The sequence below is a fragment of the Monodelphis domestica genome, chromosome 7, assembly GCF_027887165.1.
Source record: "Monodelphis domestica isolate mMonDom1 chromosome 7, mMonDom1.pri, whole genome shotgun sequence".
Classification (NCBI taxonomy): Eukaryota; Metazoa; Chordata; class Mammalia; order Didelphimorphia; family Didelphidae; genus Monodelphis; species Monodelphis domestica.
Window position 1 is genome coordinate 115,105,974 of NC_077233.1, and position 26,001 is coordinate 115,131,974.

The following is a 26,001-nucleotide window of genomic DNA, read 5'->3' on the forward strand; positions in this document are numbered from 1 at the left end:
CCCAATAAACCCCTTACCTGAGAAAGGAAAAAGAGTATCTTTATAGTCCACTCAGAGGGGGAGGGAGGAAGACATAGGCTTCAAGAAGCCAGTGGTTAAGAGAAGTAGTGAGGGAGGAAGAGAGTAGGAGGAGGTTAGGAAAATATTGATCCACTAACCATCAATAGAGATTATAGGCAAGCCCCAGAGCATTCCTCTGTGGCAGCATCTTTCTCTATCTCAAAGTACTTCTATCTCCATTGCAAATAGGCAGGAGTGTCCCCATACTTGAAGCAGCTTTCTCTAGTCTCAAACCAGAGTACATCAGTCATTGCAACAAGAAATAAGTGTCACACAGATTACCATTTCTATTACAGGAACCACATCCTTCCACTCTCAGGATTAGATAAATCCAGCCAAAAAATAAACAAGAAAGATATTAAGGAAGTAAATAGAGTTTTAGAAAAGTATGTTATGATAGACCTCTGGAGAAAACTGAATGAGAATGTAAGAAAAGACCAAACATTATTTGGAAACTAAATCATCTTACCCTAAAAAAACAAATGGGAAGAGAATAATTCATAAAAATTAATAAACAATTTCATTAAAGAAAATGACATTGAGGAGACAACGTAATAAAATTTATGAGATGCAGCCATAACTGCATTAAAGGAGAAATGTATATCTCTCTAAATGCTTACATTAATAAAATAGAGAAAAAGCAGATCAGTGGATTGGGACATGCAAATTAAAAACATACACACACACACACACACATACACACACACATATAGAGAGAGAGAAAAAGAACAAATTTTAAACAACATACCCAGATTAACAAAAGAAGAAATAGAATACATAAACAATCCCAGCAGAGAAAAAGAAATTGAACAAACCATCAAAGAATTCCCTAGGAATTGTCAGAGTTATGAATTCACAAATGACTACCAACAAATACTCAAAGAACTAACTCAAATATTTGGAAAAGTAGAGGAAGAAGGCATCCTTTCCAAGCCTTTTTATTACACAAACATGGTACTGATAGCTAAACCAAGAAGAGCTAAAATAGAGAAAGAAAAATGTAGAACAAACTCACTAATTGAACACTGCTGAAAAAAAAATTTTAATAAAATACTCTCAAGGAGATTACCACATTATTTCACAACAATCACATACCATTATCAGATAAGTTTTATACCAGGAACCCAGGAATGGCTCAATATTAGGAAAATCATCAGCATAATTGACTACATCAATAACAAAACAACTGAAACCATAGGGTTATTTCAATAGATGCAGAAAAAAGAATTTGACAAAATATAACACCCATTCCTCATAAAAACATTAGAAAATATTGGAATAAATAGAACCTTCCTTAAAATGACAAATGGTATCTATCTAAAACTATCAGTAAGATCAGGTTTGTAAAGCAAACTATTATTTGTATTATATTGTAAAGCAAACTATTTTTTACAAAAAAATTGTAAAGCAAACTATTATTTGTATTGTAAAGCATTATTATTTAATATTGTTCTCGAAATGCTAGCTATAGGAATAAATACAGAAAAAGAAACTGAAGGTATTAGAATAGGCACTGAAGACATAAAGTTATCACTCCTTGAAGATGACATACATAGAAAATTCTAGATAATCAATTAAAAAAACTAATAGAAATTATTAACAACTTTAGCAAATTTGCAGCATACAAAATTAACCCATATAAATCATCAGCATTTCTATTTACTACCAACTAAGTCCAGTGTTAACAGATAGAAAAGAAAATTCCATCCTAAATAACTAGACAATATAAAATACCTGGGGATTTCCCTACTAAAATAAACACAGTAACTATATGAATACAATTATAGAACACTTCATACAAATAAAGTCAGAACCTAAACAGCTGAAAAAACATTAATTACTCATGGATAGGAAGAGCCAAGATGATAAAAATGACAATCCTATCTAAATTAATGTGGCTAGTCAATGTCATACCAATCAAACTACCCAGAAATTATTTCATAGAAGTAGAAAAAATAACAACAAATTTACCTGGAAGAAAAAAAGTCCAGAGTATCAAGGGAATTAATAAAGAAAGAAAGAAAGAAAGAAAGAAAGAAAGAAAGAAAGAAAGAAAGAAAGAAAGAAAGAAAGAAAGAAAGAAAGAAAGAAAGAAAGAAAGAAAGAAAGAAAGAAAGAAAGAAAGAAAGAAAGAAAGAAAGAAAGAAAGAAAGAAGGCAACCTAGCAATGCTAGATCTCAAACTATACTGTAAAGTGATAGTCATCAAAACAATCTAGTACTGGCAAAATAGAACAGTAGTTCAAAGGAATAGGTTAGGTAATCAATTCACAGAGTTGATGTCCATACCAACTCAGTGTTCAATAAATCCAAAGATCCAAGGTTTCAGGGAATATTTGACAAATATACTATTTGACAAAAACGGTCGGAAAAACTGGAAAATAATATGGCAGAAACTAGGCATGGACCAGCATCTCATACCATATTCCAGGATAAAGTTTAATTGGATACTTGATGTACCAACAAAAAAGTTTAAGTGACTTACTGATAAGGGAAAAATTTAAGACTAAACAAGACAGAGAACATTATGGGAAGTGAAGTGGATAATTTTGACAAGTTTAAATATAAAAGGTTTTTACAAACAAAACCAATACAAACAAACTAGAAGAGAAACAACAAAATTGGGGGTGGGGAGGAATTTATACCAAATATTTCTGACAAAAGCCTCATTTCTCAAATATATAGAGAACCCAGTGAAATTTATAAGAATACAAAGCATTCCCCAACTGAATAAAGGTCAAAGGATATGAACAGATAATTCTCAGGGGAAAAAATTAAAGCTATTTATAGTTATATAAAAATGCTCCAAAATACTATTTATTAGAGAAATGCAATTAAAAATAAATCTAAGATGCCACCTCAAGCCTATGAGATTACTTAAACATGATCAAAAAAAGGAAAATGATAAATATTAGAGGGGATATGCAAAAATTTGGACACTAATATACTGTTGGTGGAACTGCAAACTAATAACAACCACTCTGGAGAACAAAATGGAACCATGCTCATAGGGTCATAAAATAATGCATACCACTACTGAGTCTATATCCTGAAGTGATCAGAAATGAAGGGAAAGGACCTACCTATATTTTTAGCAGCTCTTTTTTGTAGTAGCAAAGAATTGGAAACTAAAGCGGTCTCCATCACTAGAAGAATAGCTAAACAAATTGTGGTATCCAAAGGTTGCAATGTAATACTATTGCACCATAAGAAATGATGAACAGGATGTATTAAAAAAAATCCTGAAAAAATATGAACTGATGCAAAGTGTAATCAGAACAATGTATATAGTAGCAGAAATATTATATGATGATCGACTATAAAGGATAAAATCATAATCAGCAAAGCAAATTTCCAAGATAAAAGGGGCTTATGATGGAAATACTAATCCCCATAGCCAAAGAAGCAAGTGTTGGAGTCTGAGTATAGATCAAAGCATGCTATCTTCCACTTTATTTCCTTCATGAGATTTTTATTATATGTGTGATATGTCTTCTATCACAACATGAGCAATGTGGAAATATGTATTGCATGAAAGTACCAATATAACCTACATCATACTATTTACCACCTTGGAAAGAGAAGAGTAAAGGGAAGAAGAGAGAAAATCTGAATCCTAAAATGTCTGAAAACAACTGTCAAAAATCACTTCTACATATAACTGAAAAAAAAATTTTAATACATTTTTGAACTTCAAAGTAAAAAATTTTAATATTTCTATTCAAGATGACCAAATGGGTAAAAACTATTGTATTCCAGAATTAGTTTAGGCCTAAGAAAATATTGCTTTAATTCCCCATGCCCTTACTTTCTTTTAAAATTCCACTCCAGATTCAGAGGGCAGAACCAAATTGAAGGAGAAAATGCAGAGGTTCACCTAAGTCATCCAAAATATCCTCCAAACAATTTGAAAATAATGTCTCAAAATTAATTCTGAGTGGTAGAACCCACAAAAAATCAGGTGAAACCATTTTCTTGCTCAACACAACTTATAAAGTTAGCAAGAAAGGTCTACATGTTAGAGAGAAAGTGATGCATAGTCACCAGGGCAGATCCTGCCAACTCAAGCACTTTCCTAGCAAGCTAGCCTAGGCCTTGGGGATAACTGAATCAGCAGGAGAAGCTTCCAGAATTCCCAGCCCATGGAAAGTAAGGGTGTTCAGCAACTGGTCAGAAGATGATTAGAGAGGTCCATCTACTGGTTCAGGACTGCCCATATACAGATCCAGGTTGAGGAGCAATACTAATACACCAGTACTTCTTGATTCAGGAGAGTAGGGGAACCTAGTCCAAAATATCCTCCAAACAATTTGAAAATAATGTCTCAAAATTAATTCTGAGTGGTAGAACCCACAAAAAATCAGGTGAAACCATTTTCTTGATTTTCTTGATACTTCTTGATTCAGGAGAGTAGGGGAACCTAGTCAGTGTCAGGGCAAAAAAAAAAATGCTTGCAATTCCTCATAGATCAGAGCACAATGCAGGAAAGTAATAAGCACACTTCTCTTTAGATGATGATACTACCTTGGGAGAAGTGAAAACGTATAGATCTGCAGAGCTAGTGTAAAAGCAGTTGTGAAAAGAACCTTTGGACATTATCTTCTTCACAATGGGAATGGGGCCCAACTTTTAACAGTTTTTTAAGTTAAAAATCAAAAATTTTTTAAACAAATGTTAAAAAATGTTTGTACATATAATTGGGGAAAATGTTATTAAAGGTAAAAAAAAGCTCACTCCAAGAATATGGAAAAAAAACAGAATTAAAGATGAACTCTTTAAAGTTTTATTTTTTTAATTTGACTTTTATGAGAGGGAACACAACTGAAAAAGGGAAATGGCTATAGAATCCTTCAATTGCATTAAGTACTTGTTAAATATCTACTATATGCCAGTCACTTTGCTAAATGTTAAGAATACAAGTACAAAGAATGAAATAATCCCTACTCAAAAGAAGCTTACATTACAATAGAGAAAACAAATACATGTTGAAGTTAATAAACACAAAGTAGTTAAATACAAGGTAGTTTGGGAGGAAGCACACTAGCAAATGAAAGAACAAGGAAAATTTTCAAGAAGATGGTATGTGAGATTCATTTTTACAGAATATAAGGGCTCTATGAGGTAAGGGGGGGGGGGAGTGCATTCCAGACATGCAAACTAGCACTGCAAAATCACAGATATGGAAGATGGATGGAGTGTCATGCAGGAAGAGCAGAGAAAAAGTCAATTTGTCAGGACAACACAATTCAGAAGATAGAGCAATGTCCAAGATATGAGAGATGTTATGAGGTTAGAAACTGGAAGATTTGGTAACTGACCATAGATATATAAGGGATGAAAAAGCCCAGAATAATGTTGAGATTACAAAATGATAAATTAGAAGGATGGTAGTATATTCAACAGAAAGAAGTTTAGAAGAAGTGAGGGATGGAAAGAAATAAAATAAATATAATTTTGCATATGTTTGGCCTTCTCTTCTCTCTATGCTACTTCATTTGGAGATCTCATCAGTTTCAATCAGTTGAATTATTAACTCTACTGACCACCAGTCTCTCATCTCCAATTGCCTTTCAGACATCACAAAGTGGATATCCAATAGACGTGTTAAAAACAAGTCCAAAATTAAACTAATTCTATTTCCTTACTCTAAACCCTCCCTTCCAAACTTCTCTTCTCCTTGATATTTTATTTTCTCTAGGTTTTTGGCATACTACTCTCTCTAGGTTCTCTTCCTTCCTATCTGACCATTATTTTTCAGTATCCTTCACTAAATTTTCATGATCACTGCCTATAGATGTCTTCAAGGCTCTGTCATTAGCCTTCATTAGTGCTTCCTCCTCAGACTATGAGGTCCTGCAGGCCTCTCTTTGTACACCTGGAACTTAGCACAGTGCCTGAGACGTAATAATATAATAATAATAAATGTTTTCCATATGAAGGTCATCAGGACATCCAAGATGGAATGTCCAAAAGGAAAGTGGCAGTCTTGGGATTAGTTCCAAGAAAGTAATCAGATTTGGCAATGAAGAGATCATTAGTAACTTTGGAAAGAAATTTCAGTTAAGGGATAATGGTAAAAGTCTTACTGAAAATGGTTGAAGAATAAGTGAGAAAAGTGGAGGCAGTAAGTAGATAACTTTTTCAAGAAGTTTGAGAAGAGGAAGAAAGATTTGGCTCAAAAGCATGAGGGAATGATAGGGCATAGTGAAACTTCTTTTTTTAAGGATGGAGGAGACTCTGGACATTTTTAAAAATCACAGAGAAGGAACCAGTTGATAAAGGTAAAAGATTCAAGAGAGAGAGAAGGTGACTAAAAAGGTAATCTGATGCAGATCTCGAAAGGATGGAATCACACCTAAAGAGGTTGTTATTAAAAATAGCAACCTCTTTGTTCAAGACTAGGCAAAAGGAGAGCATGGAAAATGGTGTCAAGGGGTTTTTAGATAAAGAAAATGAGAAAAAAGAGAGCTAACTTCAAATATCATCAATTTCTGTAGTAAAATAAGAACTTTATAAGAAAAGATATTATAAGAGAAAGAGCTCTGAGGGAAGAGAAGTTTTAAAATAACTTCTATGAATGGAATAAGGCCTAGTTGAATAACATAAATTTGCAATTTACCCAATGAGGATGGTTGTAGAACTTCCTCTAGTTTGTTCACTGCTTGCTAGCAGGTGTGGAAAAGTCAGATGATACAAGTCAAGAATATGACAAAAGGATAAGAAGACAAAGGATTCAAGAATGCAGAAGACAGGGTAGAGCTGAAATGGATAATATTGAATTGATGTTGGAAATGGAGGAAAGAAAAGACAGAGTAGGGATAAAACCTGAGAAAGCACTGAGGGGTGGACAACATGGAGATCTCATAAAGGGAAAAGCAAAAGAAGAAGGTGAATGATAGGTGATTCTGGTAAGAAGAATATTAGTTTCTAATTAGGGAAGTGGAACATTTGTGGGAAAAGGCAAGATTTACTGTATGACTATTCCTACATGTGGTTGAGCTGGAATTAAAGAATAGGTCACAGGACTTAAGGAAAATGAGGAAACTAAAGGTTAGGAAGGTTGACAGAGTATCTATTTTGGTATTAAAATCCCTTAGAATAAGGGCAGTAAATCAGAAGGAGAGGAAAATGATGGCCCAGGTAATTAACTCTTTCATAAAGAAGGGAGAATGACCTAGGAATTCCTAAACTACAGCTAATAATACTATTTTGACAAGTTGGAAAATTGATTGATTTTCAAAAGAGGAAAGATCACCAAGTGAAGGAGAGTCTAGGGGAGACAATGGGGAGCAAGGAGCATTTCAATTTCCCTCTCTTGGACCACTGTGACTGGGAATATGAAAGAAAGTACAATCAGTGCAGAAAAGGTTAGTCAGGGTTTACAATGCTATTAAAGAGGAACAACGTATTAGTGGGGATCAACACATGGAAATATATGAGAGATCCAGGATGCCCCCCAAATAGAATGTTATCAGATTCAAGGCATACTATGACAATTGCAAATGTGATAATAATGAAAGCAACCACTTATAAATATTATAAGATTTAGAAAGCTTTACATATATTATCTCCTTGAAACACTCAATCACTCTTTGAACTTGGTACTAAATATATTATTTGCCCCCATTTTACAGAAAAGGAAACTAAGACCAAAAGACTAAATAACTGTCTTATTTCCAACCCCAACGATTTTCATTACACCACATAGTAAGGACAATTCACTTAAGCTGCTATGAACATTAAAAGACAAAAGTATGAATGTAGAGTCATATACATATGTAGATTCATAAAATCTGGAAATTACAAGATAATTTAGATAGCACTAATTCAATTCTATCAGTTTTTTAAATTAGGAAACAAGCCCAAAAAAGGGTAAATCATATGCCAAGATAACACAATTTAGACTTCCAGAAGTATATCCAGCACTCATCTCTCTCCTGAGTACCAAACCAGGATTCATCAGCTATTGGTTGTGCCAAAATGGATGCCCCATAGTGTGATAAAGGATGAAAAGGTTTGCAATTTGCAAAAACGGTTGCAAAAACTGAGAAATTCAAACCTTAGGGCATGTGACCAAGGGTCACATGGGAGCCTGAGCCTTGGGATCTGGCAAAATTCTATGCCCAACAGTTGCTTCTTCTCAGGGTCTGCTCTCCTAGAAGGACCTAAGTCTTGTAGAGGATTTTTCCCTGTGATCAACAGAGGAAGGAAGTTTTCTGGATCTGGCTGCTGGCAGCATCCATGAGAAGATCTCTGAACCTACTTGAACATCTACCAACTTAAGATCCTGGCCCTATTTGATTTGGACTCCTGATGTGAGATTGGGATATTTGGAAGTTAATGTTTTAGCTTAGTAATATAGTTTAGTTAGTTATTATCTTTTAAATTAAGTATAATAATATTCCTAAACCCTTATTCCTTCCTAACCTTCCCAAACAATAAATCAGAATTTATTTATATGTTTTCCTCTTGTTTTTCCCTTACCCCCAAATCCTACCATAACAATAGGCAATGCAAACTAACCATGTCTTAAGACAGAACTCAATCTTTTTTCCCCAAAGCCCATTCTTCTTTAAACTTCACTATTATTCATGACACCATATCTATCCTTTCAGCCACCCAAGTTCACAATCTTAATAGTATCCTTAATTACATATTCGCTCTCATTCTAACCTCTAAGTCCCCAGTTACAAAGCCTTATCTTTTGTATCTCCACACTATTTCTCACATATGTTCCTCCCTCTCCATTCTTAGAGATAGTACCCTATTTCAGGGGGGCATCTGGTGACTGAGGGATAGAATCCTAGGCCTAAAGTCAGGAACACCTAAATTCAAATTTAGCCTCAGACACTTACCCTGGAAAAGTCCCTTAACTTGCTTGCCTCAGGTCCCTACCTTCTAGGACTGTTATGAAGATGAAAAAATATACATATTTTTAAAAGAGCACTTTGCAAAGATCTCCACGAACTGATGCAGAGTGAAATGAGCAGAACCAGGAGTAACTGAAACACTATGGGACAATCTAATGTAATAGACTTTGCTATTAACAGCAATGCAATGATCTGGAACAATCCCAAGGGATTTAAGAAAAAGAATGCTATCCAGATCAAGAGAAAAAACTGTGGGAGTAGAACTGCAGAAGAAAAACATACCATTTATCACTTGTTTATATAGGTATAGAATTTGGGGTTCTGGATTTAAAATGTTACTGTATTACAAAAATGAATAATATAGAAATAAGTTTAGTGATAATACATGTATAACCCAGTGGAACTGCTAGTCAATTCCAGACGGGAGGGAAAGAGGGGAGGGAGAGAACATGAATCATGCAACCATGGAAAAATAGTTTTAAATAAATAAATTTTAAAAAATAAAAGAACATTTTGCACAGTGCCTGGCACATAATATTCATGATATAAGTACCTATTTCCTACTTCCCATCACCCTTCTGTTGAACTATATGAATAGCCCCTATTTCCAGCTTCTCTCTACTATAATGCAGCCTCCACAGTGCCACCAAAGTGATTTTCCTAAAGCCCACAAATGACAACATCATTCCCTACTCAAAAAATCCCAGGCTATTAATTCTAGGACTGAATTTAACTCATCTACACTTGACATTTAAAGCTGTCCAGAATCTGGTCCTTTTTCAAATTCTCCAGTATTCTTATACAATACTCTCCTCCACTCAGTGTGGTCCAGCTATAACAGTGTATTATGCTCCTAGCATGACACATTATCCCCCATCTCTATGTCTTTGCAGAATCTACCCCAAATCTTGAATATTCTCTTTCCACACCTTAGCTTTTTGGAATTCTTTATTTCTTTCAACAGTCAGTTCAAATGCTACATTCTGTAGGTCATCATTCCTGATATCCCCAGGTACTAGTTAGCCTTCCTAGCCAACATTATCTTGTCTGCTTTATATGTATCTTGATAGATTGGGGGAGGGGGAATAGGGTCCTAGACATGGACTATGAGTCTGATATAAGTCACTGGACTTCTTTCTGCACATTATCCTCTCATCTATAAAATGAAGGTGATGATTTTAATGGCTTTCCAGTACATAAACTCTCTGGTCTATAGTCTTGTATATATGTTGTCTCCCCATCCACCTAAAACATAAGCTTCTTGAGGGCAAGGATTAGTTTTGTTTTTATCTCTGAATCTTCAGTATTTAGCTGAGCTTAATAAATATTTATTGGTTGATTAACTGATTCACTAATAGCACCCTCCTCTCTTTCAACAAATACTTCAGTGACTATAGCCTAACTGCTCTTTACATTCTCTTAGACTTAAGAGAAATAAGCAGGGTAAAAGGAATGTATAGAAATTTACAATAACTTATTCCCTCATGAAATTCAAAGATGCCAAATAAGTTACCTGTACTTAATTCTTTTCTTGATAACAAATGTTAGACATCATTTCAACATATATTAAAGAATGAAAATGTTTCATATAATCAATTTTTAAACTGCAATGAAATCTTATTCTAAAAAATATATACACGCATAAAAGATATGGTCCTTATTTCAACACTTACAAATAAAAATACTTTTAAATGAGTTTACTATAATAAAAAAAGAAGTTTTCAACTTTTCTTTACTTATCTGAGTGAAATAAGATATTGTTGCTCACAAAGTTACACTCTGGCTATCAATCTCATAACAACCCAAAAAGGAGAAAAGTGAGAATATTGTGATTCTTAGTTTTGGAAAGATGAAAGAAACTGCTAAGAGTTTCTTCTAAACTCTGCACTTAGAACATTGAGAAGAAATAAAAATGGCAACAAATGTTTAAAAATAAATAATCAGTGGATATCAAATATTTTCACTCTCAAAATTGTACTTACTTTGTGAAATTTAAAGTCAATTTTTGTTTTTTCCATGGATTTTTACAAAGTTTATTTCTTCCAATTAAATAATTGTCTCATTAGAATTTCCTTTAGGAGGGTTGGTAAATAATAATAATCTGAGTCATTATTTCAATCAATGGGAATGATATATAAAATAGTGAGAATGTATCTCATACAAAAAGATAACACATGGTCATTATCCCCACACAGATTATATTTTAATTAGTTATCCAAGATATACATAGTTGACATGGCTAATGAAATAAACATCATCACATATATATACTCATTTGTACATACATGTATACACATATGAACATGTGTACATTTGTGAATGCTTGCCACCTCTAACACATTCTGGTTGTAGGATCATTTAACCTTTCAGTACCTTAAGCAACTCTAAGATTCTAAATTGTAAAACAACTGCTAATCTGCATAGTTGAAAGAGTTCCTTGAAACAAAAAAAAAATAAATAAAAGATCCATGCCTCAACCCTCCAAAAAATAATGAAAGAGAACTGTGTGCTTAACTCCCTTAAGAAAAATAACTTCATTCTTTGTTCTTGCATCTCCATTTCCTGGAACAGAGCAAATGTTTATTAAAAGCTTGTTGTCACTGACTGGATCTGTAAACTCATCAGTCTGTCTAAGAGTTCAAATTACAATCCATTCACAACTTCTTGCCCTTTGTGATTCTTGAGGGTAGGGACTATATTTGGTTCTCTTTTTATCCTTCGCACTTAGAAAATTGCTCAACACACACTAAACACTTAATAAATTGTGTTTTTAAAAAAGGTTTAATTCACTGCTACAGATGTGGCACTGGGACAGGAGGTTGCCATCAAACAGATAAATTTGCAGAAACAGCCTAAGAAGGAATTAATCATTAATGAAATTCTTGTAATGAAAGAATTAAAGAACCCCAACATAGTTAATTTCTTAGATAGTTATCTTATAGGGGATGAATTATTTGTGGTTATGGAGTACCTTGCTGGAGGGTCTCTTACTGATGTTGTAACAGAAACCTGCATGGATGAAGCACAGATTGCTGCTGTGTGTAGAGAGTGTTTACAAGCTCTGGAATTTCTACATGCCAATCAGGTGATTCACAGAGACATCAAAAGTGACAATGTGCTTTTGGGAATGGAAGGATCAGTGAAACTCACCGACTTTGGTTTCTGTGCTCAGATCACACCAGAGCAGAGCAAAAGGAGTACCATGGTTGGGACCCCTTACTGGATGGCACTAGAAGTGGTCACACGTAAAGCTTATGGGCCTAAAGTGGACATTTGGTCTCTGGGAATTATGGCAATTGAGATGGTAGAAGGAGAACCCCCATACCTTAATGAGAATCCTCTGAGGGCCTTGTATCTAATAGCAACAAATGGAACTCCTGAACTACAGAATCCAGAGAAACTCTCCCCCATATTTCGAGATTTTTTAAATCGGTGTTTGGAGATGGATGTAGAAAAAAGGGGTTCAGCTAAAGAATTGTTACAGCATCCTTTCCTGAAACTGGCTAAACCTTTGTCTAGTTTGACACCGCTGATCATGGCAGCTAAAGAAGCAATGAAGAGTAACCGTTAATAGCATTACCATTTGTGGCCTCAGCTTTTTTTTTTTTGGTCATTTTAAAAAAGAAATCTATATAATATATAAAATTGTTACTCTTTTTAGGGGTTGAAAAAAATGTCAGCACAATGAGGTGGTTTGGGGGAAACCAACCCACTCTCTGGAGACATCTAAAACAAAATTAAGAAAAAGAATTGTTACAACTCTCAAACCAACTCCTTTTTAGGGTCCAAGAAAAATTGTGGACTGAATCACTGGCCTTTCACCTTTCTGCCAACAGCCCAGCAGTGCCATTTATCAAGCTTGGGATTTGCATTTTATTTTATTTTTGCTGACTTTGCTGTAACAGATCCCATTCATTGTACCTCTTAGGGTATTTTCAATACTTGAATGGCAGATTCGAGCTTTCAGAGAAAGGCATTTGTTTGATCTGCTAGTCTTTTCTCCTATTTTCCCTTATCCTTCCTGTTCCTTTACCTGCTCCTTTTGGATTGCTTTGAGAAATTTTTTCTCATGCCTAAATTAAAGCAAGTGTGATAGATATTATGTACCTCCTTACATTAAAACAGAGGCTTCCTGTGATTTAATTTTGTGTAGAAGCCAGGACCAGCTACTTAAAGCACTATCACATTCAATAACATTTTAGTTGTTAAAGACCATTTTGAGGAAGGGATGGAAAGTGATTTTTTTATTTTTGTTTTTTTACCTTGAGGGAGATTAAAAGAGCCTTTTTTAGAGATATCATGATGGTAATGTTTGGAGTGAAAATTAAAAGTATAGTAAGAAGGAGGAGGAGGAAGAGAAATTTTATGACTAAATCATTGAGGCAAAGGTAGAAGATCCTATTGACAATTAAGTCCCTGCAATTTTCATCTTTCTGTTCCTTTGGATTTATGTTGGCTACTGTTCAAAGTTATTTCCTACTCTGTATTTGGTTTCAGAAACCAAACAGTTTGTTCTTGCCCCAACTTGGATTCTACTGCTTCTGCTGGTGCCTCTTTTTTACTTTATCAAATAAGTTTGTGTATATTTTTTAACTTCTGTTCATTTTTTTACCCCTAAAGGCAAATAATGCCATAACCATTGGATTTTCAGGATTTAAATTTTAAATATATATATATATGTACATATATATGCCATTTGAAATACACAAATAATTTGATTTATTTGGGAATATATCAAGTTAGAAAGTTGAGAAATTAGAAACTTGAAATATGTGAACTAAAACTTGGTACTTTTAGAAACAATTAGATTCTGTTTTATGAATGAAAAGAATAGAGAAAGCTTAAGCTTACAGAGATGAAGCTTGTTATAAGCTGGGGTTATAACCTTGAGTTATGAAAAGGTCCCAAACCTTCACCAATATTTTATGAGCTGGGATGACATAAATGAGTAATTCCACAAATACTGCTGCTAAAGGACTTGTGAATCATTTCAGTTACTGAGTTGCTATAGATTTAAATTAGAAGGTAATTTTAATGATGGGTTAGTTTGAATTCTTGTGAAGTTCTAAATTTTATGTACCAAGAAATTAGAAAAGGGAAGTAAATACAAGTGAAATGTATTTTGATGTCTGTAAGACATCCTTTCTGTTAAAAAGTTTTGACTCCTTGATTGGAATTTTAAAAAAAGTTTAATGTTCAGAATCATTCTTCACCTATACTGTTCATTATTAATAGGATCCTTTTCTTAGAAGCTGTGCTGTGTCATTTAAAATGCCAGGAACTTAGAAAAAAATTCATTTTTTTTCTAGAAATTATTTGCTTCTACTCAACTTCATATTTACTTAGCCACACACCAATGATGCCAAATCATGAGTAAGAAGAATTAAGTGTTAGAGATACTTTCTGAAAAGTGGGAAAATAAGCATTTAAAAAAATATTACTCATTGTCAAAGGAAGCTGGTCTATGCTTAATTTTTTTTCTGTCTCTGTTAAGATATGACCATGATCAATAGAAATGATTACCAGAAACATTTTCACCAAATCATAAAACAAAAATCTGTAACTAGAGCACTTAGTAGAATGGTCTCTGATTTCACTCTGTTTTGATTTTAATTTTTCTTGCCATGATTGGCTTTTCTGCAATGGTTTAATTATTTTCTTACTTTACAGCAACAAAATGCCTTATTCCCTTTGGAAAACTCTAGTGCCTCTTGAGTTTCAACTTTTTAACATTCTGCTTTGTAAGCAGTCATTAGGTTGATTAGTATAAAAAGATACTACCAGTGGATTAGAAAAACATAATGATCATTACTCAAGAAGGCAGTAATTTTGAGTATTGAATTTATAAGTAACTTCTATTTCTATACATGAGCCATACATGAGCATGTTCACTGGATTCAATGTCAGTGCCCCCATTTTCAAGCACGTGACTCAGTAAAGGGCTTTTTGGTTTATAGGAAGAGTTTGGAATTATATTTAATCTTGTTTTTATTGATGGTGCCCTACATGTCCATTGCTGGCAATGGACCTTGCATCATAAAAATCTGACTCCTGGGATATGGGATCTAAACCCCAGTCTGTTCTTTACAATTATTAGTAAGATAAACTAATCTATCATATATACTTTGGTTACTTCTGAAATTTGTAAATTTTTAAACAAAAGAATTTAAGAGCAATAAGGAATTGTGATTTATTCATTTTTAACAATTAAAATGTCCTTTTGATCTTGTTGAAAGAACACATTTCATTGAATCAAGAATCATTGGATCAAGATTTCTTTTTTAAACAATTGTCTTTTAAAATTATTTTTGTTTTCACTTTGGGTTGAAATGACTTCTTCAAATCCAGGAATTACCTTAATAGTTCAGCTCTATAAGGTATTATGTTTTAGTACTGTACTTAGCACTATAGTGAAAGCTGTGACTTCTGGTGGCCATTGGTTACCTGTCCCCATTCTCTGGTGTCACAAACTTTAGGAACAGATAAGGAAGCCATGGAAGCATCGAGATTGTTTCTCCTTAATGGCAATTGGTGAGCAAATAGAGTCACTGGGATTACATAAATTCCTCTGATCTTCCAAATCTGTCTATTAAGCTGCTTAAACTTAATGAACCCAACCACCAATCCAAAATTAACCTGTGCCTTTTAAGATAGTTTTTAAAAGTATTTTTGAGTGTTTCTTTTGAGGGACCCTTTAAGTGAACCTTTGAAGTTAATTGTGAATGCTGTGTCCTTGCTAGATATAATCTTAGTGCATCTCAGACAGTAGTGGAGGGAAGTGGGAGTAATAGGAAAATTGAGTGCTTAAAGAATTGATAACATTGTAGAAATCCCTAAATATCCAGTGAGCATCTCCATATTTCAGTGTCTAATCTTTTTAGGTTATAGTTACATCCAGATGAGTATTTACTGTGGATATTTTTGCAGTGCAATTTCATAGCTTTAATTTGAAGTTTAACAATATAAAAACCAGATGTCTAAATGGAAAGTTTTAAAATCCATTGTCTTCCTGTCTCTGCCCTGTCCTTCTCCAAGTTTAACAAATTTTCAGAGTGTGTATATTCACTCAAGCAACAAGTATTTATTTAGCACCTACTAGAAGCAAGGTGCTAGATTTGATGTGCAGGGAATACAATATGGCAATATGTTCCCTGTCTTCAAGGAGCCTTGCCATCTAGTTGGGTCACTATACTAGTTTTTTCAGAGTAGAGAAGCAGTAAGAAATGTAATTAACCTAGCTTACTATTCTTAAATTTTAGTGCTGTAGTAAAAAGGTGAAATCAGACACAAATCTTGGGTAAAAAAATTGTCTTTTCTCTCTCCTTCCTTATTTTGGCAGATGGAAATGGAACTTAGGTGCAAGTAGCTATCTTATTTTTTATTGTCTTCAAATTTTATGTTGCCTTTTGTTTGATTTAATCCCTTATGTTATTTAATTGTTACTGCAACATTAACTACTGTATTTGATGTTCAATAACTTTGTTCTTTTCAGGGCTAGAAATAAAATTTTTTTTAAATGTTAAAAAAAAATAAAAAAATAAAAAAAAATAAAAAATAAAAAAGGTTTAAAACTTGTGGACTTATTTATCCATGTGTTTCCAAAATTCCTCCAGAAAGAACATTCCAAAGCCTAGAGGTCTTTTTGCAAGTCTTTCTAACATTTCAAGGATACAATGGAAACACTCTGATTGACTAATAATAATAACAATAAGCTGGTAGCATAGTGCTTTAAAGTTTGCACATTTTTTACAAATATTACCTCACTTGATCCTCACAACCCTGGGAAGTAGATGCTACTATTATTCCCATTTTACAGCTGAAGGAGCTGAGATAGACAGAGGTTAAGTGACTAGCCCAAAGTCACACATCTACTAAGTGTCTGATGCTATATTTGAACTCAAGTCTTCCTGACTACAAGTCTAGCAGGTTCACTGTGCTACCTAGTTACCTGAATACATTATCCTAAATTTTTATTCTTTTTTTTAACTCTTACCTTCCATCTTGGAATCAATACTGTGTGTGGGTTCCAAGGCAGAAAAGTAGTAAGGGCTAGGCAATAGGGATTAAGTGACCTGCCCAGGGTTACACAACTAGGAAGTATCTGAAGACAAATTTGAACCTAGGACCTCCTGTCTCTAGGCCTGGCTCTCAATCCACTGATTTTTATTCTTTGTAAAATACAGCATTCGATGATTCACAGAATGAAAACATAAGCAGAAAATGATTGGTGTAAAATAATATGGATTTTTACCAGAGAACAGCCTAGGATCACTGAAACTACTCTAGAAGTTCCCAAAAGTAAACCAACAATCCAGTTTCTTCCTGCTGTTTAATTCTGTTATTTCCAGAATTTGTTGCATCTTCTCTCATATATAATAATTCACTGATCCCAGAAAATAGTCTGAATAATCAGAATATCATCAATGTATAGCTAAAAAGGACCTTCAACAAGGCCATAATGTCAAGCCTCTTACTTTTACAGATGAGGTACCAGAGGTTGAGAGAAGTTAAGTCATTTGACCAAGTCCCACAGCTATTATTTATTATTTTGACAGGATTCCCAACTCCAAGCTCAGCCCTCTATCCACTGTGCCACTTAGCTTCCTTACTCCCCACTGAAAATTCAAGAATCTCCCATCACCTAAGAAGCCTCTCTTCCTCTGATATTCACTAGAACCAATCTTACCACCCAGTCCAGATACTAGTCGCTGTTTACTCACAAGACAATCTCCTTCAATGATCAGTAATTGACTCCTAATTGTAAGAATTAAATGAGAAATGTGTAAAGCATTTGGCAAATCTAAAAATATTTCAAAGCTATAAACTACAAAAATAATAAGAATTATCCAAAATTGAAATGCCTAGGATGATAATAAGTTTTCCCTTCCTAGAAGACTTCAAGCCTATCTTAATGCATTGGAGATGGCACTACACATTTTTTATCTGATCTCAACTAGGTCCTCACTGGGGTAGGCCCTTCTCCCTAACCCATGTTTCGCCCTTCTCAAAAGAACAAGTTCCAGACCTTCCTTTCTCTCCTTAAGCCTCCTAACATATTACCTCCTCTCATCAGAAGAATTCACCTCATATTTGACCTAAAAAAAAAGCAAAAAAAATTCTCATTCTCTAGAGTTCTCTTTTTCCCTCCTCATTAAAAACCCACTATTCTCTCCTTTATTCTAGTCACTGATAAGAGATGGCCTTTTTTTGGCATTGTGTAAGTAGATGAGTTTATTTTTTTCTTGTCAGTCTAATCGTTTTATTTTTAAATTTTATTTATTTAATTTAGAATATTTCCCATGGTTATATGATTTATATTTTTCCCTCCCCTCACTACTCCCCCCTCCTGTAGCCAACAAGCAATTCAACTGGGTTTTACATGTATCATAGATCAAGACCTATTTCCATATTATTCATATTTGCAATAGAGTGATCATTTGGAGTCTACATCCCCAATTATATCCCCATCGAACCATGTGATCCAGGAAATGTTTTTTTCTTCTATGTGTCTACTCCCACAGTTCTTTCTCTGGATGTGGTTAGAATTCTTTCTCATAAATCCCTCAAAATTGTCCTGGATCATTGCATTGCTGCTAGTAGAGAAGTCCATTACATTCAATTGTACCACAGTGTATCTGTCTCTGTGTATAATGTTCTCCTGGTTCTGCTCCTTTTGCTCTGCATCACTTCCTGGAGGTCGTTCCAGTTCACATGGAATTCCTCCAGTTCATTATTCCTTTTAGCACAATAGTATTCCATCACCAACATATACCACAATTTGTTCAGCCATTCCCCAATCAAAGGGCATCCCCTCATTTTCCAATTTTTTGCTACCACAAGGAACATGGCTATAAATATTTTTGTACAAGTATTTTTCCCTATTAAAGAGATGGTCTTTGCTCTCATCAAGGCTATATAGACTTCAAATATGCTATATATTTTTATATGCACTTGATCTCACTTCTTCCTAGAAAGAATGTGTCAAACTACTCCTTTATTGTTCTAAAAATAATCCCTTTAACTTTCTAAACCAAAATACTACTTGCTGGACATTATTCCTCTACATGTATGATCTTCACCATTAGCATGTAATATTCTAGATGGCAGAGGCTGCACATGGCACGTACTTAATGAATGAATTTTTTCATCTATTTATTCAATGAACCTTAGAGTAAATAATGTAAGAATGTCTTGTTTATGGGTAAATAGTGGTCATTTACCTAACTTCACCCTTCTTGGCCTACCTGCTGCATTTAACCCCACTTATCACTTTCACCTTCTCTTCTCTGAGTCTTTTTGACACTAATCTGTCCTGGTTCTACTCTCATTTAAACACTCCTTTGAATAAATCATAATCCAGATCATGTGCTATAAGTGGCTGTTCTCCAGAGCTCTGTCCTAGTGCCATTATTCATGTATCTATATCAGTGAGTCAGTGAGTCCGTCATATATATTCAGTGAGTCAAAAAGAGCACTCAGAACTCCTTCTAACCCCAAACCACTCCTCTTCTACACTCTTGGTCAGATTCATAACCTTAGTATTAATTCCTCATCTTCAATTCTTCATACTCCCTTACCATTTACAATCAATCAGATGTCAAATCTCACATTTTCTACCTACAAATCTTTTTCATCTGAACCTTTCTCTCTACTCACACTGATATATGTCTACTCAGGATGTCGCTACTTCTCACTGAAATTATAGTAACTGACTCTAACTGGTTTCCCTGCCTCAAGTGTCTCCCCATTTTGGACAAACCTCCACAGAGTTTCCCTTAAGTTCAAATCTGACCATGGCACTCTCTTATTCGAGGGATGTAAATGACTCTGTTTAGCTCCCCTAATTAAAACCTTATTTTTAAAAACCCAACATAAACCTAAGACTATTGGTGTCCTGAATCTATTAAAACCCTCTATAGCCTGGCCTCAAACTATCTTTCCAGTCTCAATAGCCATTATTCTCTCTTCTGTTCAGCCAGGTGAGCTTTCTCACTCTCCTCACTTATGATATCCTGTTTTCCAAACTGACTGTCCCCTTGGAATAAAACCCATCTCTTTCTTCAAGAAGCAATTTGAATATCAACTTCTAAAGGAAGATTCTGCTTGTCCTCTCTATTTCTAATGCTTTCCCTTTAAAACTATCTTGAATTTAACTACTTTATATTTACTTTTAATTCTCTTTCTATTGGGCTGAATATATGTAAAGCAATCCCCATATGGAAAGAGCTAGGAAATCTTCTTCCAAGATAGATATGAAGATATGTAGTGGAAGTAGCTTGGAGAGACTTTGGAGCATGCATAGATATTCTGTAACTGGTAACTGCTTCTGGTCTGCTAACTTAGTGGTAAATGGTAACCTTTTTTATTGACAGCAGTTATAAAACCAGAACTGGGGTATGTTCAAAAGGCCTAAGTCAGCCTAGAAGCTCTTGTGGTTGTCCTATTCTTGGTTCAATTCTTTCACTGATAGCTTCCAAGGAAACATAATACTATAAGAGGGAAGACCTTCTCCTCCTAAGGTTGAAATGTAGCCATATTTTTAATGCGGTTTTCAGTCTTGGCCTAACTTAATATTTGTCCTATCATTTTTGGATCTAGAAGATCTGATCTTGTGAGTTTCAAAAAAGACAGTAAAAGTTAGAGCCTCAAAGGTAGAGTAGAAGAAAGAGCTATACCCACAACTTCACAAAACAGATCTATATTTTTCTAGATACTGATCGAAACCAAGTCCTGATCTAAAAACCCAAGGGGAAAAAATCAAAATACAAATCATTTGTCCAAACAAGGAGATCTATAGACATTGGGGGTGAGGTCAGCACAGGGGAATGCTGTAAACCACAGCAAAAAGAGGTCCCAAATGCATCAAAAGGGAGCCTCAATTTTTGCAGGCCACAGAAATATCTGCCTACTGGAATCACTTTTATTCATAATCAAGTTCTGAATCACAAATCTAGAGAGGAATGAAGAAGGGACTTGCACTTAAAAGTGACATTATACAGTAAGAGATGGTTAAGATCCCTAAAAGTCTACTCGCAAAAGGGTGCCAGCTGTAAGAGAGAGGAATGAAGGACTCTTTTCCTTCTCTTATAAATAGAGAAGGGTACATAGGTTTGTCTCACAAGGGAAGATGTAACCTTCAGTGAAAGGTTGAGGGGAAATGTGGAAAATGGAATATGGATGCTGAGATGTAAGCAGATGGGTTGAGGGGAAGATGGCAAGATCTCTTCCTCCCCAGAGTTGGCTGACCCCAGAGCTTGAGGCAACCTCAAAGAGACAGAAAGGACTTTCTATCTCTATTCTCAAAGGATATTTTATGATTTATACCCCTTGAGTCCTAATGGAAACACAACTACAAGGGAAGATCAATTGTCCCAAGCAGAGAGGTTTGTAGTCAAACCCTCTTCTGTGGAGGGTTGTGGCATCTCAGACCTAGTTTGCCACAGATGAGATAGGATTCACCCTTGAATCCGGTTCTCAATCACCCAACCTCTCTCTTGTAAGAAACCAAGCCAACCCCAAAATCTAACTTGAAACTAAGGCTTTATTAGGAATGGAGAAAGCAAGTAGAGAAAAGGAAAAGGGAAAAGGATGCCCTGAAACTAAACCCCACAACAGTCGTATCTAGAAGGTCTGAGTCCGAGTCCCAAAGGACTCTGCCTTCTTTCCAGCTATTACTTTCTTTATTTCTAAGCTAACATCTCTAGCTTAAATCTCAAACAAATCCAAAGGAGGCAAAAGGGGAGACCCAGAAAGAAGTTGATAGGCTGGCTCAGGTGAAAGAGTCCAACCCAAGCTCCTTCTTAATCCAGGGTTTTGTTGGTAGATGGAAAAAGGTGATAAAAGGATTTCTTAATGCAAGCAGGTTCACAGAAGAACAGGAAAAGTCTGGCTCTTCTCCCTCTTGTGGCTTCAGTTCCCTTCAGTCACCCTGGAAAAGACTTCTCCATTTCCCTTCCAGAACTGGAAGTGCTCAGCTGTCCAGAATTCTCCTCAGCCCCCAGTTCTTTACCCAGAATCCTTTGCTGACTCTCAACTGCCACCGAGCTGCTTGTCCATCAACATGCAGGGTTCTATTCAGGTCCCTTTTGCCATCCTTTACACTACCTAGCAATAAACAAGTTTAAAACCAAGTAGCAGATGCATAGATCTGACACCAGGAACTTGGTGAAACTTAAATTTCTAGTCCAGCTTAAAATCTATAGCAGAACAGATAGAGCAGGAAATCTAAACCTAAGAGACAGCTACAGTTCTGTCACTCGAAACCTGCAGAGCTTTCCAGCTGGCTGATGATAACAAAATCTAGTAACAAATATTGGAACTCCAACCAGGAACAAGGCCAGATTTATTTTATGCAGACTCAAACATAGGTCAAAAAGTTGCAGAACTCAGAACAGAAGGATAGTAAGATGAATTTTCCCTGGAGCAGATTATATTGGAAAAACTGAAAGCTTATAAGTCCCCAGTCTAAACTTTCCCTGAAATCCCAGAATAATATAGCCCTCTAACAGAAAGAAAGCAGTACAAAAGTGAGCTCCAGTATTCCCTCTAAAAGTGTACAGAGGCAACCTGAAAAGTAAAAGCCAAAGCCAAAAGTAAACTGGAAGAATTTTTTTTTAATCTCACCATTAAAAAAAGTGATTACAGGGGGCAGCTGGGTAGCTCAATGGATTGAGAGCTAGCCCTAGAGACGGGAGGTCCTAGGTTCAAATCTGGCCTCAGACACTTCCCAGCTGTGTGACCCTGGGCAAGTCACTTAACTCCCATTGCCTAGCCCTTACCACTCTTCTGCCTTGGAGCCAATACACAGTATTGGCTCCAAGACAGAAGGTAAGGGTTCTTAAAAAAAAAAAAGTGATTACAGTGATAGGCCCAAGAGAAGAGCAAGACTCTCAAAGAAAAAGTATGGACACCAATTCAATTAGAATTCCTTAAAAAGAAAAAATTTTTCTAAAAAATTTAAAAACTTTTACAAATAAAATGAAAAGTGTTGAAAGAAAAATTGGTAAAGAAATGAGAACTATGGAAAAAAGAATTGGAAAGGAAATTAATAGTTTAGTACAAAAGGATCAAACTTTAGCCAACCAACAAACCCCTTGAAAATTAGACTGTAAACAAGAGAGATTTATTAAAAGATTTAAAAAAAAAGTCAAAAGACTCAGAAAATAGAAGAAAATATATGCTATCTCATTGCAAAAACTGACCTGAAAATCAGATTGCAGAGAAAAATATTTAAAAGTATTGACTATTTTAATGTCATGACCAAAATTAGACTTCATATTTCACAAAATCATAAAAGACAACTGTCCAAATCTTTTAGAAGAGGAGAGAATAAAAATCTAAAAAAATGCAATAATTACTTTCAGAAAGAAACACTGAAATGAAGATTTCCAGGAACATAATGGACAAAATCTAGATCCTCCAGGTTAATGAAAAAAATACTGCAAATAGAAAGAATTCAAGAAGAGTTCCAATCAAGATCACACAATTTAGCAGTCACAATTACAAGCAGAGAATTTGGAATATATTGTTCCATAAGGTAAAAGATAAAGGCTTACAATCAGGAATATCTTATCCAAACTAATATGAATGGATGCAAAGTAAAGTGAGCAAAAGCAGGAGAGCATGGTTCACAATAACAGCAATACTGCACAATAAGCTGCGAATGACAGCTATTATCAGCAATACAGAGATCCAAGAAAACTACAAAGGACTCATGATGAAAAAATGCTACCCATCTGCAAAGAAAGAACCAATATAGTTTGAATGTAGAACAAAGCATGCTATTTTTCACTTTATTTTCTTCTTTTATTCCTGTGAGTCCTCTTCCACAACATGACAAATATTGAAACATTTATTTATAGCATATGACATTTTATATACACATATAACATATAAACTATAGCAAATTGCTCACTGTCTCCAAGAGCAGGAAAGGCAGGAAGAAAACTTGAAATGAAGCAGCTAGGTGGTTTAGTGGTTTGAAAGCTAGACAGATGGGAGGTCCTAGGTTCAAATCCGGCCTCAGACACTTCCTAGATTTGTGACCATGAGTAAGTCACAACCCCCATTGCATAGCCCTTACTGCTTAGTATTGATTCTAAGACAGAAGGTAAGAAGTTCTTTTTAATTGTTTTCAAATAACTTACCCAGAAATGTTGAATGCTATGGGGGGAGAGGGAGGAACCAGGAATGAACCTTTAATAAAATAAAACAGAACACCCTTGTCAAAAAAAAATTCCTTACAAAAAGACCAAACACTTAGATGCCAAAAAGTGAAGAACAACATAAAAAGGTAAAAAGAAATGCAATCACAAAGGCCTAAAAAGTGTTATTTACATTCAAATAAACAGAGAGCATGTGTCCCTCTCATTATCATAAATGTCATAGAGGAGTCTAATTTGACAGACAGCCCAAGAGTGCTTCTATTGAGTTTTAATGAACTTAAAAGAATAGAAAGTGAAAGGATAAGGAATATAGAAGAGGGAAAAGAGAAGTAGGATGGGGAAATTATCTTATATAATCAGGGTGCACACATAGAAGAAAGAAGGGAATAGGTAATACTAGAACCATACTATCTTCTCAACTGGTTAAAAGAGGGAGCAATGCATACATATATAAGTTAGCTACAAAAAATATATATTTTACTCAACAGAGAAACCATAGGAAAAAGAGAAAAGGGAGAAGGGTGAAAAAAGAGACTGAGAAGAAATTTAAGGAAAGGTCTGTCATTCTAAAAAAATAAATTCTAACTAAGGATACACAAAAAAGTATTTACAACAGCTCTTTTTTGTTAGTAAAGAATTGGGAACTAAGGATGTGCCAACAAATGGGAATTAATTAAACAAGTTATGATACATAAATGGAATACTAATGTACTGTAAGATATTATGAAGATGATTCACAAAAACTTGTGAAGGCTTGCCTGAACAGATACAGGGTAAGATAAGCAGAACTAGTATAAAAGTTTATACAGTGATAAAATTATAGTAAACTTATACAGTTTTGAAAGACTTAGACTCTATAATGACCAACCACCGGAAGACCATCGCTATATAAACTATCTAGAGAACTCATGATGAAATATGACATCCGCCTCCAGATAGAGGTGATGGGTTTAAGAGTGAAGATTAAGATAGTTTTGGGGACATGTCCCACGTAGGAATTTGTTTTGTTTGACAAAACATGTTTGCAACAGAGGTTTTGTTTTTCTTTCTAAATTTGGAGTGAGAGGATATGAGTAAAAAAAAAGCAAAATCCTGTTAATTGAAGAAATAAAATCTAAGTTAAAAAAATAAGTTCCCTGGGAATATAGGAATCTGGAAAGAATTCATATTTAAGGACTCTAAGGTTCTAAGTCTGTCTATGCTGGGTTTTACAGCCACCCCAATATTAATGTTCAACATGTTCTTAGAAAAGAACCCGTCACATCATCTTCCATCCAGTTCACATCCATTTCCAATAGTATTTCCACCCATATCTAAACTCATAAGACAAAAGGGGCCAAATTTAATCAAATATTTCTGATGTAGTGAAAAAAGGAAACATAATCACCCCAAGCTCACATCTTTTCCTTCCATTCTTCAACATGACATGTAGTCTACAGACAACTTTCAAGTAACTATAGGTTTCTTACAGGGGTAACTGTGTGTGTGTGTGTTTAACTTCATTTTATTTTAACCTTCCTTGTAATATATTTACTTGCTCGTAATTTATAAATCATTCCCCTTTTTACCTGTTTTGATCTTTTTGTGTTGTTTGTTTGTTTTTAAACAAGACTTAAAAGCAAAATTCTCAAGCAATGTAATTTTTCATCCCTTGGGGCTTCTGTTATCTTTATTTATGATATTAAGGATAACTGTAACCACCACTGGGTAGTGCTTAAAGGAGCATTAGCTTTCAGCTTCAGTTTTACCTGGACTAGGCTACATATTCTCTTTGTTTACTCAGCAGGACTGATCAGGCATGTGAAAGTCTATGTAATTAGACCATGGATCAAAAACATAATGAAGGCAGCAGGGATATTTTTATTTATGATTTGCCTTCGATGAGAGAAGTCTCAGCAACTACTGGGC

At 34.8% G+C, this 26,001-nt stretch overlaps 2 protein-coding genes across 19 annotated transcripts in view; one reads left to right on the forward strand and one right to left on the reverse strand.

Moving 5' to 3' along the window:
• The window catches only part of CCDC171 (coiled-coil domain containing 171), a 543,314-nt gene that overhangs the window by 398,787 nt on the left and 118,526 nt on the right, over positions 1-26,001 (reverse strand). The gene's annotated exons all lie outside the window — the stretch shown is intronic.
• Positions 11,715-15,104, forward strand: LOC103098688 (serine/threonine-protein kinase PAK 2-like; the record flags this gene model as incomplete). Its single annotated transcript, XM_056804568.1, has 1 exon — positions 11,715-15,104. A coding segment is annotated over one exon (786 nt), but the record flags the coding sequence as incomplete, so codon positions are not given.